General features: G+C 41.8%; 1 protein-coding gene and 1 non-coding gene across 6 annotated transcripts in view; both read left to right on the forward strand.

Moving 5' to 3' along the window:
• Positions 1-21,531, forward strand: part of KLF7 (KLF transcription factor 7) — a 98,470-nt gene that overhangs the window by 38,940 nt on the left and 37,999 nt on the right. For 2 of the 5 annotated variants that reach the window (XM_051848248.2, XM_070070304.1), the window contains exon 2: positions 3,527-4,160. In XM_051848248.2, the coding sequence (XP_051704208.1) occupies positions 3,527-4,160 (634 nt within the window). The remainder of the gene's footprint in view (positions 1-3,526; positions 4,161-21,531) is intronic. The other 3 variants (XM_002712596.5, XM_070070305.1, XM_070070306.1) reach the window with 2 other exon arrangements.
• Positions 20,950-21,016, forward strand: MIR2355 (microRNA mir-2355). Its single transcript, NR_162720.1, has one exon. It is a non-coding gene; the product is annotated as a microRNA mir-2355 (primary transcript).

A 21,531-nucleotide genomic window follows, 5' to 3' on the forward strand; every position in this document is an offset into this window, starting at 1 on the left:
TAAGATATTATAATTCAGAAATGAATTGACTGGAGCTAAAACTAGAGGTTTCAGTATTGGAAAGAAGTAAATGATAACTTTTAGCAATGATGTGGAAAAAGGAAGAGAAAATTTTTGAGCCGTATATTTCAGAAAAGGGGATAAATGAGGATAGTGCAAATTTTTATACCTCAGAAAGTGGTAGTATTGTTTCCTAATATAAAGTGGTGGGAAGCTACTGAAGCACAGTTTTTACCTGATCAATAAGTAAAAAAAAAAATGCACACATTTCCAGTAGGCTATTCTTGATTAATACCTCCATATAGAATGTAGAATTTATTGCCCACTCATCCCTTATGAATTTTCCAGTACTCTATCATTTGTTATTATGTGGCTTTCTATATTCATGTCACTTTACAAAAAGATTTATTTAACTATTTGAAAGACAGAGTTACAGAGAGACAGAAGGAGAGACAGAGACAGATCTTCCATCCACTGGTTCACTCCCCAAATGGCTGCAACAGACGAGACTAGGCCAGGCCAAAGCCAGGAGCCAGGAGTTTCATTTGGGTCTCCCATGTGGGTGCAGGGGCTCAGAGACTTGGGCCATCTTTTACTGCTTTCCCAGGCACATTAGCAAGCAGCCGGAACAGAAATGGAGCAACCAGTAATAAACCAGCATCCATATGGGATGCCAGTGTAGCAAATGGCCGCTTAATTTGCTACGCCACAATGCCAGCCCCTATTCATGTCATTTTATCTTGAGATTTTTTAGTCTCTTCCTAGTTGGCATGGTCTAGTGTATTGTGTCTTCAACACATTCAAGGCCCAACTTTTAGCCCTGCAGTTGAAAGAACACTTGTAATGTGAGTATTGAATGAAGATTGGGACCATTTGTTAGTTTATATCTTTTTTTTTTTTTTTTTTGACAGAGTGGACAGTGAGAGAGAGGAGACAGAGAGAAATGTATTCCTTTACCTTTGGTTCACCCTCCAATGGCCGCTGCGGCCGGCGCGCTGCAGCCGGCGCACCACAGCCGGAGCACCACGCTGATCCAAAGCCAGGAGCCAGGTGCTTCTCGTGGTCTCCCATGCGGGTGCAGGGCCCAAGGACTTGGGCCATCCTTCACTGCCTTCCCAGGCCACAGCAGAGAGCTGGCCTGGAAGAGGGGCAACTGAGATAGAACCTGGTGTGCCAGCGCCGCAGGCAGAGGATTACCCTATTGAGCCACCCGCTGGCCTGTTAGTTCATATCTTTAAAAATCATCAGTGAGGGCCTGGCAGTGTGGCATAGTAGGTTAAGCCTCTGCCTGCCGGGTAGACATCCCATCTAGGAACAGGTTCAGGTCCTGGCTGCTCCACTTCAAATCTAGCTCCTTGCCAATGCACCTAGGAGGGTAGCAGAGGATGGCTCAAGTGCTTGGGACGCTGTCATTCACGTGGGAGAACTAGAGGAGCTTCCTGGCTCCTGGCTTCAGACCAGCCCAGCCCCGGCCACTGCAGCCATTTAGAGAGTGAACCAGCAGATGAAAGATTTTCATTCTCTCTCTCCACCCCCCTTTCCACCCTCCCTCTCCTTCTCTCTCTGCCTTTTAAATAAATAGATAAATAAATCTTTTAAAAATGTTTAAAAAGTATCAGTGAGACTCTAAGCTGTTTAATTATTTTAAAACCTGATACTTTTATTTAGTAATAGTTTTACAAGTCTAATTAAAAACTAATCTCTTGAAATGTCACCAAAATAAAATCTTTGACAGTTGCAACACAACTAGGTATATCATTAAATATATTCTAAACAGAATAAAGCCTAGAATGAACATTGGATTAAAAGCTCATACAGACAGTAAATTTGGAGCTAGTTACATTTTAAATTTGCAATTGGTTTGTTTTGTTGAAGTCCAGAAGATGAAGACAATTGAACCATTGATGTCAGTTAGCCTTGTTGTTCTATAGAAGAGGCTAGAATGGCAGAATTTTTGTTAGGAGAGCTTTAAAATACAAACTTAAGCGTCTAGTTTTTGCCATAAAGATATTTTTACCATCTTACAGACTTATGAGGACTATCGATAAAGATTTGTTGAAAGTAAACTTTTCGGTTCTCCCTTATTTCTTTACAAGGTGAAAAAAATTTTAAAAATGTATTTGAAAGGCAGAGAGACACAGAGATTTTTCCATCCACTTATCCATTTCCCAAATGCTCCCAACAGCTGGGGCTGGGCCAGGCTGTAGTCAGGAGCTTGCAGTTCAATCCAAGTCTGCCACATGAGTGGCAGGGACCCAACCATTGAAGGTACAAGTTGTGCATTGTTAGGACACTGGAATCACAGTGGGGCTAAGACTCGAACCTGGACACTCCTGTGTTGGATGTGGACATCACAGATGGTGTCTTTAACTGCTGTGCTGAACATCCACCCAAAGATGAAAATTTTGTGTTGAAATGACAGTGGGTCCTATCATGAATAGGTCTCAATAGCTGTTTTCAAGCTTATTTTTATCACATGGTCAGAGATGCTAAATCATTGTAATAGATTCATGCCTCCTGCCATAAAGTATGTAGCAATTACATTTTTAATAGCTTGCTGTGTAAACAAGGTTTTTTTTTCTGCCTCAAAGGTTTTATAGAAAGCACTCTTTAGAGCAATATCCATTCTTGCTCACTAGAGAACTCAGGCCCAAGGTGGCACTACTGTTGGCTGATCACTGCTGAGGTCACCTCCTAGTTTGAGTGGATATGGTTTATTTTCAAGAGTCAGTTAGAAAATTGACTTTTCCTGGCCGGTGCTGCGGCTCACTAGGCTAATCCTCCGCCTGTGGCGCCGGCACCCCAGGTTCCAGTTCTGGTTGGGGCGCCGGATTCTGTCCCGGTTGTTCCTCTTCCAGTCTAGCTCTCTGCTGTGGCCCAGGAGTGCAGAGGAGGATGGCCCATGTCCTTGGGCCCTGCACCCGCATGGGAGACCAGGAGGAAGCACCTGGCTCCTGGCTTCGGATCGGTGCGCTGGCTGCAGCACGCTGGCCGTAGTGGCCACTTGTGGGGTGAACCAACGGAAAAAGGAAGACCTTTCTCTCTATCTCTCTCTCTCTCTCACTGTCTAACTCTGCCTGTCAAAAAAAAAAAAATGACTTTTCCTTTGTGATTCGCTCAAGTCTATTTTGAAAAATGAAACTGGTCTGTTGGAAGTTTGGTATGCAAACCTTGTCCATTTCTGTGTACCACTTTCTCACGTGGGAGCGCCTCAGGAAGCTTGGAGCATCTGACCCAGTGCACTGGGTTGTGGGCAGGAGAGCACCATTTAAGCACCGAATATTCTCTGGGACCTGGAAGGTGTGAGCTAGTCCTTTGGAGGCTCCAGTTCTTCCCCCAGCAGTTTAAATCTCGTGTGACCCTTGCAGACTTTTGCGAAGTATTCACAGATTAAATAACAAGGGGCATATCTGAGAGCAGCCCTGTACGGTTCTCTGTGTACTGTCCGTCTGCCTGGCAACACGTGGCTTCCTGGTGTTCTTGACCTCTGATGGTTGTTTCTCTCCTCCCTGCTTCCTCTCTGCAGACATGCCTTGAGTTGGAACGCTACCTGCAGACGGAGCCCAGGAGGATCTCAGAGACCTTTGGTGAGGACTTGGACTGCTTCCTCCGTGCTTCTCCTCCGCCGTGCATTGAGGAAAGCTTCCGGCGCTTAGACCCCCTGCTGCTCCCTGTGGAAGCGGCCATCTGCGAGAAGAGCTCAGCAGTGGACATTTTGCTCTCTCGGGACAAGTTGCTATCTGAGACCTGCCTCAGCCTCCAGCCAACCAGCTCTTCTCTAGACAGCTACGCAGCCGTCAACCAGGCCCAGCTCAACGCAGTGACCTCATTAACGCCCCCATCCTCCCCTGAGCTCAGCCGCCATCTGGTCAAAACCTCACAGACCCTCTCAGCCGTGGATGGCACGGTGACGTTGAAACTGGTGGCCAAGAAGGCTGCGCTCAGCTCAGTCAAGGTGGGAGGGGTGGCGACAGCAGCAGCAGCCGTGGCGGCAGCTGGGGCAGTTAAGAGTGGACAGAGCGACAGTGAACAAGGAGGGGTAGGGGCTGAAGCATGCCCCGAAAACAAGAAGAGGGTTCACCGCTGTCAGTTTAACGGGTGCCGGAAAGTTTATACAAAAAGCTCCCACTTAAAGGCCCACCAGAGGACTCACACAGGTAGTGGTACAAGTTGGCTGCACGTGGTTTCTTCTTTTTCCTCCTTTTGCCTCGTGGTGGGAAGGGCTCCCTTGCGTCCTGAGAAGTGCCTTTATACTGAGGAGCTGGTGACAGGCAGGCAGGAAGGCCGGGCTGGGGAAGCGGAATGATTCACTTCATACCTTGAGATCTCAAGATGTCCTGAGCACGGGACGTGGGTTTGTCACTTGCTGTCTGTGAACTGCTTTCAGAGGCGATGCCAGCCACAGCACGGAATCTAACAGTGCTGAGCATGACCAGAGGGGGCCCCCGTAGGGTGACTCAAAGCTGTGCATGTCCCTTTCCTGACACAGCTCATTGTTGCATGTGTCTCTAGGGAGTTTTCATCAACCCTGGGATCTGAGGAGGCACATTTGAAAGCATTTACAGGTAAACAAGGTAGCCGGGGTTTCCCCATCCCCTGTTTTCCCAGTATCCCTGAGTTTTCATGAAAGCCACCACCAGCAGGAGGGTTTCGGAGTTCATTAGATGTGATCATTCTATAATTAATTGGCAGCTCCTCTTTTGCATTGTTCTCTGGCGCGTGCTTTATGGAGAGATGGCAGAATTGCTTTTTAATGAGCTTGTTACTGAGAAGTTGCTAAAGCGATTACATTGCTATGTGTGTGGTAAGGGCAGTGAGGGAGGAACGGGGACTGCATATTTCACTCAGGACTTCCCTGGTGATGCCAGGGAATCATGCTGATCTTTTGAGCAGTGCAATAATTTGGAAAACTGGGGTTTAAACAGAAACGAGTGAGACTAGTGTTTTCCTGAAGACTGGGCTTCATGTTCTGCCTTGAGATTGGAGCTTAGGGCTGGTGCCGCTTCTTGGTCTACTGGCATGGTAGTAGCTATTACTGTGATTGGTGGTATTTAAATGAGTCTCTAACAGTGTATTCCCTGTATGGTTTTTGTATACTTCTTACATGCTGCAAGTTGAATAGGGAATATCCCAAAAGGTATAAGTGGCATGCGATGCAAGAGTTTTCTTGGAGACATGGGTGTTAACATATGAGCTAGAAGCCTATGGTGTTCTGGCAGTTCTCAGACTATGCCGCAAAGGAAGTCAGCAGTGGAAAATCAGAACAACTGGGTTCTGGTTCTGACTCTGTCACTAACCAGCTCTGTGACCTAGAGCATGTCCTAATTCCTCACTGAGCCTCATTTTCCACATATGTCAAACAACCTGGCTCTTAAGGCCTGTTTCAGCTCTAATGTTCTGGAGTTCCTAAAATGTCTTCTTCCAGGACAGCCAGACCTTTCCTGAAATAAGAATGTGTAATACAGAGGTTTAGGAATCCCTGCTTTGAGTCTCAGAGTTATGCACGGGGGAGAATGAGAACTGTCAGTTGCCTACTTGGCATGAGGCTCAGGCATGGACCCTCTCATTCTAAACTTAATTTCCCAGGTGGCTCTTGCTGCTTGGCTCATGGTGTAGTCTCCTAACACAATTTGTGAATCCTCCTGATCAAAGGTCAAGTCCCACTTTGTGTTTCCCATCAGATTTTGCATTCAAGTTTTCTACTTCACATACACCAAGAGTAATGCTTCCTGGTTTTGCCAGATTTTCCCTCTCTGATAGTATTCTGAAGCTAGTTTGAATTTATATTCTTGTCTTCCTGAAGTCAGAGAGTAACCACAAAACTTAGCCGTGTCCTCTGGCTTCCAAGCATGATTCCCCGCCACCTGCCCCCAGGAAACCAGAGAAACAAGGAAGAGGCAGGAATAAAATTGAGATCTGCTGCAGCTCTGGCATTTCTGCCTGTGCCCACCTTTCTGGATTGCACTGACAGGCTACATCCTTGCCTAGCATGGAGGCTGGACCTCTCTGGGGAAGCTGGTCTTTTTGGGGGAGCCCAGAGCATTTTTTCTTCTTTCTAAACCTTCTTCTCAACAGAGATATCAGAAGGGCAGCTGCTAGATGAGTACGTTATTTGGTGCTTTGTTTCCTGTGCATTGCCAGTGAGGGTGGGGCTCATTATGTGACCCGGCACCTGAAGCCCCTTGACTTATGTGAGCTGAGGTGGAAATAACTCCTCCCCATAGGGAACTGGATTATGATTAGGAGGGCTGTATTGCAGAGCCATTAAGAACAGGGTGTGCTTGTCAAGTACACCTGGGTTTGGTCTTGACTACTGCTTCCTAGATTTATGACCTGAATAAGTGATTTGCTTTCCGTAAGTCTCAGCTTCCTCAACTGTAAAATAGAGATCTTTGTATTTACCTTATAAGGTTTTTGGAAGATTAAATATGCAAATCCTTGTAAAATACTCGGCAGGTAGTAAGAGCTCATTAAAGACAGTGGCAGAGTTTGACTGTAGTTATTACTGCTGTTGCTGGTATGGATTAGTAACGATTGTTGAGAAAAACTGCTTTATGTAAAGCAGACAGAAGCCAGTTAACCAAAGTTAAATACCATCCAAAAGCAAGGAAGTTTTCTTTTTCATTCCTAATGCTTGACCAGGGCAGTGTGTGTTGGGGTGGGGGATGATGCCGTGGACACCAGTTGTGAAGGGGAGACTGAGTCTGTGACATTGGCCGTAGTGTAAAGTAGCACGGCTTCCCTAAGACAATGCAGGAAGCAGTTGCCTTGCAGCCCACAGAAGCATCTTGCCTGTAAAACCTTCCTCGGAGACAAGCATAAGTGGAAAAGTAGGTGCTGGAAGAAAGGGAAACACACAAGAGGGGAGATCAGATAGGGATGGAGGATGAGGGGAGAGAATGTGCATTCATTTGGATTAAATGGATGAGAATCAGAAGTATTTATTTGGAATTGGTGTGAATGGGGCACATGGGGAACTGAAAACAAGGGTGATAATTTATGTGGTGTAGATGAACTAAGAGCAATGAGAAAAGCATGAAGGATGGCACCAAATTAAATGCAAACATAGCTGGAAATGGACTGGTAAAAGCTTCTGGGCAAAGGTATATGACAATAGGAATTCAGGTTGGAAAGGTTTTGCTGATACAGGAGTGGGGTGGGGAGAGCTGCGGATCAAATGTTGCAAGGAAGTTTTCAGAAACTGGCTCTGTTTGGATTCATGAAAGCTATTTTAACACAGGACTCACTTGAATTCAGTGGAAATATTTTTGTGTTTTCCAGTTGGGGAGGTATTTTGAGAATGAAAAATTTGAAAAAAAAAAAAAAAAAGAAATCCATCCCAGAGAAAGAGGGGGAAATATTGGCGTTTTGTTCTCTGGAGTTTTGTGTGTATATATATATATATACACACACACACACTTTATCCTTTTGTATGGTAATATGTTGCAAAGGAGACACATTTACAAACATACAATAAAATAAAATGTGTGAGTCTCCATCTTCCATGCATAAAGGAAGACAGTACACTGTCCAGAACATGGATTTGCTTGCATTGAGAAACTTTCAAAGTGTTATTCATGTGATCTTAAACAGATAGATTTACTAAGCTGGAAAAGATACGCATTCCTCACCCTGCCCCTGCCTTCTGTGTCTTCTTTTTGAGGATGCTGAATCCTTCAGACTATTTGCCCTAGAGGATGTTAGGCAATGAGGTGATTTTTTTTTTTTTTTTTATTAAGATAGCAGATGTTCAAGTTGGTAGTTAGGGCACAAATGCTGGTTGCCTAAGGAGGTGAAGGTAGGAATAAGATAGTTAGCCTGGAGATGGAAGAAGATAGGCAGGGGTGAGACCAAGAGAATGTTGTGAATCTTCGGATCCTGGTGCAAGAAAGCATATAGAAATGGACATGTGGTTTATTTATTGGGAAGAGCACTTAGCACTACATGAGCATAAGATTGTCCTTTAGCAGCCAAACCATTACAGACCTTTCTCTCCCACTCTGTTTTCTCCCTTTTTTTGGTAGAATATCTTTTTCAGAAATTCAACCATCATGATGATAGTCTTATTCGTCTTCTCTGAGTCAGCTAAATAATCCTTATATTTTGATGCAAGGAGAACCTCCACTTTCAATGTTAAAAAACTCCTTTTATGTTCATTTTCAGTGAAAATCAATCTTTTTAAAGATTTATTTATTTATTTATTTATTTGAAAGGCAGAGTTACAGAGAGGCAGAGGCAGAGATGGAGAGAGGTCTTCTATACACTGGTTCACTCCCCTAATGGCCACAATGGCTGGAGCTGTACTGATCCAAAGCCAGGAGCTTCTTCCAGGTTTCCCATGTGGATGCAGGGACCCAAGGAATTGGGCCATCTTCTACTGCTTTCCCAGGCCATAACAGACAGCTGTATTGGAAGTGGAGCAGCCAGGACTCAAACAGGCACCCATATGGGATGCTGGTACTGCAGGCAGTAGTGTTACCCCCTGCGCCACAGTGCTGGCCCCGAAAACCATTTATTAAAATGTTAGCAGTTTCTATGTAAATGAGAAAGACTTGTTTTACCCATTTCTTCTTGATTACTTCTGAGAAGAAAGAAAAACTTGTAATTGAAATGGTACTTTGTCTTAAGAAAACAGACTTTTCTCTGTTTCTTAGTGTCTAAAAAATTTTATTTGAAAGACAGAGACGGAGAGAGACACACGGAGAGAAATCCAATTGGCTGGTTCACTCTCTAAATGGTCACAATGGCCAGGAGTGGGCTGGGTTGGAGCGGGGAGCTGGGAAGTCATTCCAGGTCCTTCATGTGGGTGGCAGAGACAGAACTACATGGGTCATCACCTGCTGTCTCCCAGGGTGTGTGTTTTCAGGAAGCTGGAAATGGGAGCCAGAGTCAGGACTCCAAACCTAGCATCTTAACTGCTAGGCCAAATGTCTGCCACCCTGAGAAGACTTTCCAATTTGAAAATTCATAGAAAAGCGTATCTGCATTATATTATTAAGAGTGAGTCATGCTGACAAAGTCAGGACAGAGGTCAACAACTAAATCTTTGGTTCTTGGTCACCTGGAGGGAGGTAGGAAGAAGCTGTGTTTTCTCGTGTGCTATTTGGAGGGTGTTCCCCATGGACTGGTGTCGCTACAGCCTACTGCTAAGACTATTCTAGGTTTTGCACTGAAGGGTATACCAGACCACTTTGCAGGTGAATAGTCAAACAAGGATACAGTTTGCTGGGCATTTTACCTCTGCTTTAGTGTAGGGTGTCACTGAATCAAGCAGTAACACAGTCTCTGAGTTTCATCAGGACTTAGGAAAATACTTTTTTTTTTTTAATTTTTAAATTTTTTTGACAGGCAGAGTGGACAGTGAGAGAGAGAGACAGAGAAAAAGGTCTTCCTTTTCCATTGGTTCACCCCGCAATGGCCCCTGTGGCTGGCGCGCTTCGGCTGGCGCACCACGCTGATCCGAAGGCAGGAGCCAGGTGCTTCTCCTTGTCTCCCATGCGGGTGCAGGGCCCAAGGACCTGGGCCATCCTCCTCTGCACTCCCGGGCCACAGCAGAGAGCTAGACTGGAAGAGGAGCAACCGGTACAGAATCTGGTGCCCCGACTGGGACTAGAACCTGGAGTACTGGCGCCACAGGCAGAGGATTAGCCTACTGAGCCGCGTCGCCGGCAAAGAAATAGTTGGTTTTTAAATGAAAAGATAGCTAAAAATATTACAAACAAAAGAAAAAGTACAGTATTTAGGAAACAAACAAAAGTGTCTTGTGTTATACACATGTATAGTTCTTTAAAGTTTGAAATATTATTTACTTTACTTGTTCCCCAACTTATAAAGCAATTACTATTTGCCAGGCATTGTTTTAAGTCTTTAAAAAATTCTAACCCATTTAGTCTTCAGATTAACCCAATGATATAATTACTTTTTTATTTTTTGTTTTATATTTTGATTTTATAGTTTTATAAATTTATATTTTAATTTTACAGATGAGGAAAATAAGAACCCAGAGAAGTTAAGTAATTTTCTTAGCATCGCAAAGTTTACAGGCTTTGCCAGTCTCAAAGGGACAATTATCATATGTTCTCCCTGATCTGTGACCATTAACTGAGCACCTAAAGGGAAACCTGTAGAAGTGAAACTGACACTATGAGAAGTGATGACTTGATCAGCCCTTGTTCTGACTGTCGAGAAACAGCTTACTATTTTATTCTTTTTAGTATTTTTTTTCTACTTAATACCATTGGTTGAACTCTTTACTTTTAACACAGAATTATTCTTAGGTGGTTAAATCCAATTGAAAATTGATCCCTGTTAAAAATAAGAGTGGGAATAAGAGAGGGAGGAGATGTACAGTTCAGCACATGTTCCCTTGGACTTACCCCAAGGGTAAAGGTAAACATTTGCCGTGGGACTCCAAATCCCATTAAGTTGATAGGTACCAATGCCATCTTACTAGTTAAAACAATCAGTTTAAATTCATAATTGATCAAAAAGATAGGAATAAGTGTCAAAGGGATCATAGAAATAAGACCAAGTGTCTACTAACAACAATAGATAGAATTAAAAAGGAGAGAACAATCCAACATGGGAAGCAGGCCACACAGCAGACTCATAGAATGACAAATGTCCTAAACAGCACTCTGGCCTCAGAATCAGCCCTTTAGGCATTTGGATCTTGCTGAAAAGCCCATGAGAGCATTTCAGGCCAAGACTCTGTGGCAAAAAATGGCCTACATGAAAGATCTCTGTGAGTGAGATCCTGGTGGAAAGAAGGGGCCATCAAAGAAGGTATATATCTCTGAAGGGAGGAGAGAACTTCCACTTTGATTACGGCCTTGTCTAAATAATATCAGAGTTTGTGAACTCAAGAGGCTTCCATAGCCTTGGCAGCTCATGACAAGAGCCTCGGGTGATCACTGACGTCATAAATAAGAATGTACATTGTTAAATCAACAACAGGAGTCACTGTGCACTTACTCCCCATGTAGGATCTCTAACCTTAATGTGTTGTACTATGAGAATTAACGGTAAAACTAGTCTTCAAACCATACTTTATACTTTGTGTGTCAGTGTGGGTACAAACTGTTGAAATCTTTACTTAGTGTAGAGCTGGTCTTCTGTATATAACAATAATTTAAAATGAATCTTAATGAAGAATGGGCTGGGAGAGGGAGTGGTTATGGGGGGAAGAACTGCTATAATTCAAAAATTGTACTTATGAAATTTATATTTATTAAATAAAAGCTTTCTATAAAAATTTTAAAAAAAGTTTACAGGCTTTGAACCAAAGAGTATCAGTTCAATCTAAGCTCTTAACATCCAACAATAGAAAAAGAGTCAGATTTTTTTTTTCTTTCCTAACCCATTGTTGAGAAGAAATGAAAAACATGTAGTTTATATGCAAATGGACAATGCAAACCACTTTAAATGACTTCTAAATAGATAAGAGTTAGGAAGATTCTTAAACATATTGCTACTTCAGGTGACTAAGAACTAGTACAAGGAAATAGCAAAGGAAGTGTCTTCCATTCCCAGGCCTATTATAGTTACAGCTGTAGCTAACATCATTATATTCCTCACTATAACCATTTTTAATGGTAATAAATAAATCTTTAGGATTAAAGAGAGCTTTTCTTTTTTTTTTAACTTTTATTTAATGAATATAAATTTCCAAAGTACAGCTTATGGATTACAATGGCTTCCCCCACCCATAACTTCCCTCCCACCCGCAACCCTTCCCTTTCCCTCTCCCTCCCCCCTTCCATTCACATCAAGATTCATTTTCAATTCTCTTTATATACAGAAGATCAGTTTAGCATATATTAAGTAAAGATTTCAACAGTTTGCACCCACATAGAAACACAAAGTGAAAAATACTGTTTGAGTACTAGTTATAGCATTAAATCACAATGTAACAGTCCTGGTTTACTCATTAAAATAACAAATGTTAACACTCTATCCCTGTGAAATCAGAAAGGCAAAGAAAAGCATTATCACATATAGAGGAAACTGAGGACCAAACATGTAATAACTTGGTTCAGGATATGCAGCCCTCCACTGTCACAACTAAAATTTGACCCATGTCTCCCATCCCTTAACTTGCACCCTATTTAGTAGATCATCTTGCTTCTTATTTCTGTATGCCCTTCAGTCAGCCCACAAGTGGGTACTAAGTGCTCGAAGGTCTTAGGCACTGCGCTGGAGTGACACCATGGCAGATCATCCTGAGACAGTGCCAAATGTTGAGTGAGCGTTTAACCAGAGTAGTGGCTTGCATCAGCTCTCAGAGGCAGCGTGAATGATTTGGAAATAAAAACTTGTTTTTCTCTTTCTAGACAGGATACTTATTGCTGCCGTTCATCTTTTTAAATGATACCAATGTGATAATACACTAATTTATATAAATAGAAACCCTAATTCAAGGTCAGACGTATCATCGGGATAAAATTAAATACCTCAGTGTGGAACAGTAGGGGGTCTATCGCCCACTTTCTACTTCCTAAGTGCCATAGATAAGAATTCTTTGAATTTATACAATAGCAACAGAAATAGGGCAATTTTAAGACATAAAGGGCCTTTAATATGCTGAGACACATGGCTGCTAATGAAGTTTGTAAGGGTGTTGAGGCAGAGACTCATTCAACCATGATTATGGAATGGAAACCAGAATAAGGGTTAAATGTTGAGTTCACAAGGTGGAGAGAATTTAATGGGAGGATTTGATAGTTTGGATTTAACATATTCACAGGCTTAAGAGGAGTTTGCAAGGAAGGGGTGTGAAATGAGGTGGTGGAAAATAATTGATGGGAGAATTTAGGAATCAAGAAAATCTTAGAACTTTGTCACATGATAATTTAGCAATGCAACAACTCTCAACACTGATGAAGATAACTTTATGTAAATAAATATAGGTTAGAATGGCTTAACCTCAGCAGATACACAGCAAACATATTCATTTTTATCATTGTTAAATGGTGATAAATATAGCCTTTGTGGGATGCCTATTCCAGATGTCCTTTTAGTGGCTAATTGGTAGTCACACAGTAAGCAAGTTGTTAGAATAATGACAGAGAAAGAAAAAATATGAAATTAATGAGTATTTATCATAAACAATATTTTTGAACATTCACTGTACCAGACATTGTTCCTTTTCCAGGTCTGAGGACCTTGTTGATGCAAAAGTTTCAAATATGGTTCCACAGAGTCATTCTATTTGCAGCATCATCTCAAAAGAGAATAGATTAAGGTGAAAAGAGGCTGAGAAGGAAAGGGAAGAAAAAAGAGGAATCTCATCTCAGAAAAGGCAGTGGAAGTAACAGAATTTTGTAAATTCTAAGTTTCAAAAGACAGGCCAAGCTCTCTTTGATACAAAAGAGGGAAAGAGATTCATGAGAAGTCTGTTTAAGGGAAGAATGGCATTGGGAAGGTCAAGTGTGAACTTGTAAAAACTGTCCCCTTTAATAGATAATATACAGAAGCTGTCTTTATTATAATAAGAATGTTAATAACCGTTATGATCTTAATTAACCTGTATATATGATGTTAGGAGCTTTGTAAGGAATGAGGCTAACTTGACAAGAGTAATTGGTGGTACACTAATTGTCATACCTCCTGAAGTAGAAATAATAATGGAGTGATTTAATTAGGAAAAAAAAAAAGGAATTTAGAGCTTAAGAAAGTCATGTGTAATAATAATAATAATAATAACTTTAAAAAGAAACACTGGGAATGATCCCTTTTTAAAACAGATAAAACATTTGTAAAATAATGTGTCATTCTTTGAAAATGATCTTGTTTAATTCTGCTAGAAATTATAGTTGAAACTTTGATAATGAATGATCAGGAAACAAACTTTTTATACTGTAGGCATAGGTGGATTGTGTGGTGTTACATAAAGTTCTACTAGGCTACTCATGTACCCAATGGAGAATGCTTGTTTTTCCCAAGTAGGCAATTTATTTTGTAACCACACTAATGGAGGCAAACTGGATGGGTTGAGTGAGTCTGCTTCCTAAAACCTCAATTCTTTTCTTCTGCCTTCTCCACCTAAGTATGTAATGCCTGGTACCTTCCTGTACTCTGGCACTTCCAGTCTTCTTTTACCCTCCTTGACTTCAGAAAGGATGTGGTAGTAATACACTGTTGATTGATTTATTACCCATCTGTCAACCAGTGTAAGCAACTTTATATTATTTTTTTGAAACTTCAGCTATGGCAGACTGCTAATAGAATTTCAGGACTTTGAAAGCTAGCATGCTGGGAGAATATTGGAAGCTGGAGCAACCTTCCACACTTTATATCATTGCCACACTGTTCTCCCTCCTTTGCTGCTGGATTTTCTGCATTTTTCTACAAATAGCCTCTTTCCAACCATTTATGAAAGTATGTATTAGCATGACAGCTATTAAGCTGTATGTTGGTAGAGAAAGGCTATTCAAAGTAATACAATGTTGGTGACACTTTAATGTGTTGATTATTTGGCCAACCTATGACTGAGTTACTCTGCATTCCTGCAGAGTAGGAATTCATTCACCAGTGGTATTACCTAACCAGGAATGTCTGCAGTGAGAATAAGCTTACAATAGACTGTCCCATATTTCTGTTCACATTACCTTTTCCCTCACCATCTATGGTTACAGACACAGGATTAGACCCCAGGAGTTGTTACAGATGGAAAATAAGTGTCTCCCATTGCTAGTTTCCTATGGAACCTGTGGCTTGCTTTGTTCTAATCCCACCCCCTTGGCAGTTCCCCTTCTTTTTTGGAACCAGCATCTTTTCCTTTCTTCCCCTTCAAAAGTTATCCTCATTCAAGTAAGACTCCTTTTATTTTGTTTGCAGTGTTAAATGGATTTATAATGTAAAACTCATATTACCAACCCTTTCTCTGGTATCAGAAAAACATATACTTAAGCTTCTTTTGTTGTTTGTGCCTTCAGAGTGTATCCCCTTTCTTTACCGTAATCAACACTGAAGTCTATAGGATTCAGTAAAGTGGTATGTACTGTTTTCAAGCAAACATACTTTTTTGTTAAGTCTTAGATTCATTGAGGTAGGATTGTTTTACCCATTTCACTAGCTGAGCTCAAGATGATAAAAGCTGCCCGTCCTTTTGCTGCAGCCAGGAAGGTAGCAGCCATCCTCAGTTGAGAAAGTCCTTTTCCTCTGCAGCAGTGTTACCCACTGAGGTGTGTTACTGTGTCTAACATCTTCCTCTGGACCCCTTACTCTTTTTGTATCAGAGGTATTTTGTAAGGACTATAAATTTTTCAATATTGAAGCCAATGTTCAGTGAGAGAGATTCTGGGAGTCAAATGGATGCCCTAAAAATGTGGAATTACATCATGTGTGTCCTAATGAATAGGACTCAAGAAAAAGGCTGATTGGAATATACTGTAGATTATAAGAGCATTAAGATGAAATAAGAAGTATTTTAGAATGACCCTGCAGTAGGCATGTTTTCTGTCTTCATGTTGTGTGCTCACATTGTGCAGTTTAATGTCATCTCAATGGAATTCATTACCTGGCTATGAACTTATGGCATGATGTTTTGAATCCTTTTACTATGAGATACATATCCTTCACCTGTATTCAGCTTCTATTGTTGAGTGGAAATAATGATTCCTCCTATTGAATTCTCAATTGGTCATGAGCCTGTTGAAGCTAGTATTGGTATTTTTAAAGGTGCAACAAAAGATACATTTCCCATCTCTGATATAGGTAATAAGATGGTTTATGTTCCTAGTGTTCAGGAGAGAATGTCAGAAAATCAATAGGAATAAATTCAGTATACAGAGAATTCAACCTACTTGAAAATGTAGTGTATGGCAAAATGATAGTATGTCCTATTAAGCGTTTTTTGTTTTACTCACATGTAAATATGAGAATGTAGAAAAGGTATCATACACTACTTGTAAATTTAGGCAAAGAATGCTTTGCTGGTTATTTTTCCTTCATTCTTTGTTGTTGTTTAGTGTCTCAAGGCTTATAGCTAAACTGAATTTGAAACTAAATACTGTCATTACAGAAGATTTTTTTCCTGAGTTCTTCCAATTTCTCTGGGGACAAAATAATGGTCGCTTGAAGCAGTGGAGAAACAGTAATTAGGGCAAATAGTAATACTGTGTGTGATTGAGGAAAATGTGAAGAAGGGAGGGAGAACATGCAACAGACAGACTTGTACAGCTTGTTACTAGGAAACCACATCAGCATTAAATACAGTGTGCTAATTGGCTATCCTGTTTCTGCCTGGGTACCAGCCTGGGCCTGCTACACAGCTGTTTCTGCTCTTTCTTGTTGCTAGGTAACTGCATCATTCCCCCCCCCCCCCCCTTTGTATTCTGGAGGGTAATTGGCTACTTCTGCTCCTGGTGTTGCTGCTGGGTACCAGTCTGGGCCTGCTGCTCTGCTGTTTTCCAGAGGGATTTAATGGGGGGAGGGGACGGAAAGGGAGAGGAAGATATGCTGGCAATTAATGGAGCATAAGTGCAAATTCTACACAATGTCTGGCACCTGCGTCCCCTCATCCTGCTTTCTCAACTAAATCCTTTAGCTATGAAAACACATTAGAATCTTGAAGTCTTTCTGTTCTTCAAATACCTTTTGAATATAGTTTAAAAGAAACAAGACATTTGAAGACTTAGCACCTAAATGAGGGATTTGGTCTTCTCAAAAGCTGGCAACATATTACACATGTATGTTTGATATGGACACTAACAGAATTTGCACAAACATTAAAATTGCTAGCTTAATAACAAAGCAATATCTTTAATGCCTTAAAGATAGAGTCACTTTATCTCCTAAGTGGACCAAATTCTTTTGTAGTGACTCTTCTTGATAGCATACAGAGTATAAAGAAATAAAATAGACTAAAAGTATTATGGGATTTCCCTGTTTTATGCATTTAGGGCACATAAAGGAAGGTTTCTAGTCCCTTCTGACTTTCCTTGGTGGTTTTAATTCCCCTGATGTGCACAGTGTATGTCTCCATGATTTGGGGTGACACATTGAATTTACACAGAAATAAACACGTGTTGCATACCTTAGCTTCTTTTCTGATGGCAAAAGAACAAATGGCATGTGAAATAAATATGGAAACAATTTTTGATTTAAAAAGAAAGTAAAAATTATAATTAATCTCTATAGTTGTCATTTCCTGTGTTAAGAAGACGTGTCCTTTTCATCTTTATGAAATTCTTGGGGCGCCGGATTCTGTCCCGGTTGCCCCTCTTCCAGGCCAGCTCTCTGCTATGGCCCAGGAGGGCAGTGGAGGATGGCCCAGGTGCTTGGGCCCTGCACCCCATGGGAGACCAGGAGAAGCACCTGGCTCCTTCCTTCGGATCAGCACGGTGCACTGGCCGCAGCAACCATTTTGGGGGTGAACCAACGGCAAAGGAAGACCTTTCTCTCTGTCTCTCTCTCTCACTGTCCACTCTGCCTGTCAAAAAAAAAAAAAAAAAAAAAAAAAAAAAGGAAAAAGAAATTCTCACTGGAAGTGTGAGGAGGAAGATGCTTCATAAGTGAGGTCGTGCTCCAAGGAACTTGCACTTTCAGTAGTTTAGAAAGTGCGTGTATATTGGGACCCCCTGAAGAGGCAACCTCCTCATCCCCCTGGGAAAGAGCTGTTTTATTGAGGAAGCTCAAAGCCTGTTGTGTGACTGTGCACAGAGATAGTTAGCAAAGACAGCTTTTATTTGACACTAATGGCTGATGCTGTTTCCCATACTAATGCGATCTGCTATCCCCTATCAAAATTGAGGCAGGAGGAAGTCTATTCTGAATGACAAGCCCTTCTACTATAAGATCAGATCAAACTCTGTATAATTATTTCTGCTTAAAGTATCCTTAAAATAGATGGAAGGCCTTAAGCTAGGCTAGGATGATGGAGAGAATGTAGCCATATTCCATAGACCTTATGGAACCCAGTTAGCCATTAGCAACATATTTTTTAAAGATTTTATTCATTTATTTGAGAGGTGGAGTTACAGGCAGAGAGAGGGAGAGACAGAAAGAAAGGTTTTCTATTGCTGGTTCACTCCCCTAGAATTGGCGCGCATATGGGATGTCAGTGCTGCAGATGGAGGCTTAGCCCACTATGATACAGCACTGGCCCCAGGTGTTAGTAGCTTTTAACTGTGAAAGAAAACCCTATACCAGAAGATAATTCCAGATCAGGTATAGTATTATTTCTGCTATCTTTATCTGAAGGGCCAGTTGTTAGCCACTCAAAAGTATTTGTCCAGTAAAGGATTTAGCCATCTAATTAGTGAGGAGCCATTGGAAGTAAGAAAATTCTCATCACTTGACAGATTTTATATTCTGACTTTGGGAGGTGGGTGATCTTGACTGTGCAAGTGTTTAGTCTTTGTTAATGACACATTGTCAGAACAACAAAGTTTTGAGTGCATTGTGGATCATCCCTATTTGACTTGGGGTTAAAAAATTCACAGAAGTCCTGGGTGTTTGTCTTGCTTTCCTTACATACTGATTGAACTGAGTGACCTGTCCTCACTATGGCACTGGGAAACCCAAAGCAGGGGTCTTTGAAGGCTCATGTGGTCGTGGTTAGTCCCAGTAATAAATGTTTCTATTCTTCATATTCTTCTGGAATGGAAAATCATTAAAATATTTATTTATTTAAAAGTTGGGAGTAGATATCTTTCATCTGCTGTTTCACTTTCTAAATGCCCACCAAAGCTAGGCTGGGCCTGGCCAAAAGTCAAGAGCCAAGAACTCCACAGGATTCTCCCACCTGTGAGGCAGGGACAAGTACTTGAGCCATCATCTGCCTCTTCTCAGGGTTTACATTGGCAGAAAATTGAATCAGAAGCAGTAGCTGGGTCTCCAACCAGGCATTCCAAGATGGTGTGAGACATCTCAAGTAGTAGCCTAAATTGCTCTGCAACAATGCCTGCCCTGAGCAGATATTTTTCTTTGGAAGTCTTCATTATTAAAGCCATGGGGGAGTGCAGGCACAATGCTTTAGGAGAAGAGGAGAGGAGATAATCCATATAGCTGCTTCAACTTTTGGATTCTCCCAGGTCCCCCAAAATCTGCTTTGCTAATACTCATGGCTATACACAGCTACTTTGTTTTATATCAGGTAAGTCAGATGATAAACCTGGGAAAGAGGAATTGGGTGGTGGCTAGATCCCCAGTGGGGCTGTTGCTAGCCCTTAGCATGTCTCTGTGCTAATCAAGAATGGTGCCCCTTCCATGGTGTGCACACAGCTCTATGCCTGAGAGACAAAGTTGGACTGCTCAGGGGCATGACTCACTCAGCTGGGCCTTCTTATATCCTTAAGGAACTTCTGAGGCCACTGAAGGTATAGCAGGAACATGAAAGTCATATGACAAAGTCATGTGACAATTCTTGGTGGTGGGGGCATGGAGATTGGGATCTCCGCTTAATGACTGAAGAGGCCCTTACCCATGAGAGCAGATCTTTTCATTGAGTCCTTCTTTTGAAATGTGAGAGGATTAGTTGCCTAATGCCCTGGTTCTCCACCAAGGGAAATTTTTGTGAGCACTGTGACGACATCTGGAGACATTTTCTGTCATCATGTCAAAAGGAAGGAGTGTGTTCTTGGCATTTGGCAAGTAGAGACCAGGAATCTTGCTAAATACTCTACAACACCCAAGACAGGCCTGCAATAAAGAATCTTCTAGGGGCTTGGCTTGTGTTTTGATACAGTAGGCTAAGTCATTGCCTGTGATGCTGGCATCCCACATGAGGGCCAGTTTGTGTCCCAGTTGCTCCATTTCCAATCCACCTCCCTGCTAATAGGTTGTGAAAACAGTAGAAGATGGCCCTGGTGTTTGGGCCCCTGCTAGTCACATGGGAGACCTGGATGAAGCTCCCGGCTTTGGCCTGGCCCAGTGCTGGGCATCGTAGGTATTTGGAGAGTGAACCAGGAGATGGAAGATCTCTCTCTTTCTCCCCCTGCCTCTTCCCTCCATCCCTCACTCTTTTTTGCCCTCTCTCTGTAACTTTGACTTTCAAAATAAATAAATAAGTCTTTAAAAAAAGAGTCATTTGGCTTCAAGTATCGACAGTGCTGAGGGGATAGATCCTGGCCTGATTCTGGCCCGAGTCAGCCTTGGTCTCTTCTCTTTCGCTGGCTGTGACCTACTTGCAAAGTATTACCTTTTCCTTTAAAGACTGCTGACCAGGTCTTGCCTTCTTTTTTGTGATCTTTAAGAATATTAACTAAATCAAAATATGGTGTCATTTATTACTTCTGTGAGGACTTAGAAGATGGTCTGTATTCCCCTTATGATGTATAAAGGAAATCCCCTCCCCCACCCTCACCCCGGATGCTTAGCTTTCTAGATTTAACACCAGTAGTTGTGGCTCTTCATGACACCCGTCCCCTAGCCCTGAAGGCTCCCAACCTGTAATGATTCGAGCTTTTGCTGAGGCAGGGGTTTGAATCACATGAGCTGCCAGGCTGGTGGGGGGAAGGGTGCTGGGGGTGGTTGGGGGGAGGAGAGGTGATTTGCCAGGAAATGAGTCTGGCTGATAGTGTGCTAAGGATCTGCATGGCCACGTGGCCTCATCATTTCTCTACCTGTTCTTTCTTATCACAGCCTAGACAATTTACAATGTTTCCTTGTTATGAAAAGGAAGATTAAGTGTTAGTGCAGAAATGAGACTTGCTGTATTTTCAGTCAGAAAATATAACTTTTGTTGGAAAAACTCCATATTGTCTTTGTGCTTGCTATTTCAAAGTATTTCCTATTATTTCCTATTATTCACTTTTCTGGTTAGCACCTGCACTGGAAGCATTTTGAGTTCTTAGGGAGAAAGGTGCTATTTCAGGTAAAAAGATTTAAATGGCATTATCTAATGGACACATACTTTCTGCCTGCATTTTGTCAGGAAATATGAATTATGCATTGGCCCTTTCAGCTACATTCACATGCATATAAAATAACATTGTCAGACATGTCATCCCCAGATACAATGGACAATATGCTATTATAATTGTATGGCATTGTCCTTGCTGTTTGCAGATAATACTGCTGACATTATTCCTCTCATACATGTGAATGTGGCTGTAGGGAGTACGAGACATCTGTGACTTTCACACAGATTAGCTTATCCCTTGCCACTTGGAGAGATTGTCATTAGTGGGCTGGCCTCGTGGGGTCATGGGTAGTGCCATGTTTTGGATCACAATTGTTAACGGACATTAGTTTTAGACTCAGTAGAGCATTAGTAATGTTTATCTTGGTGACCTGAAGGTGCAATGGTTGTTTAGTCAGCTCCCCAGAGCAGATGTGCTAAAGAAGGGATAGACAGAGATCCTCCTACTCTGGGTGGTTTGAGGATTGAAAAGGCAATTGGGGACCAAGCCTGGGAATGGCTACCGTCACATTATTGCATCACCAAAGAAGCAATGATATTATCACTTGTATTGGTCTTTATGGTTCACCAAGTGCTTTCACACATACCATTTCACTTAACCCTCCTTTACCTGTAGGGTAAATATTCCTGTCACATTGATTTTATAGGTGAGGAAACAGGCTCAG

The sequence above is a fragment of the Oryctolagus cuniculus genome, chromosome 3 (assembly GCF_964237555.1).
Source record: "Oryctolagus cuniculus chromosome 3, mOryCun1.1, whole genome shotgun sequence".
NCBI lineage: Eukaryota > Metazoa > Chordata > Mammalia > Lagomorpha > Leporidae > Oryctolagus > Oryctolagus cuniculus.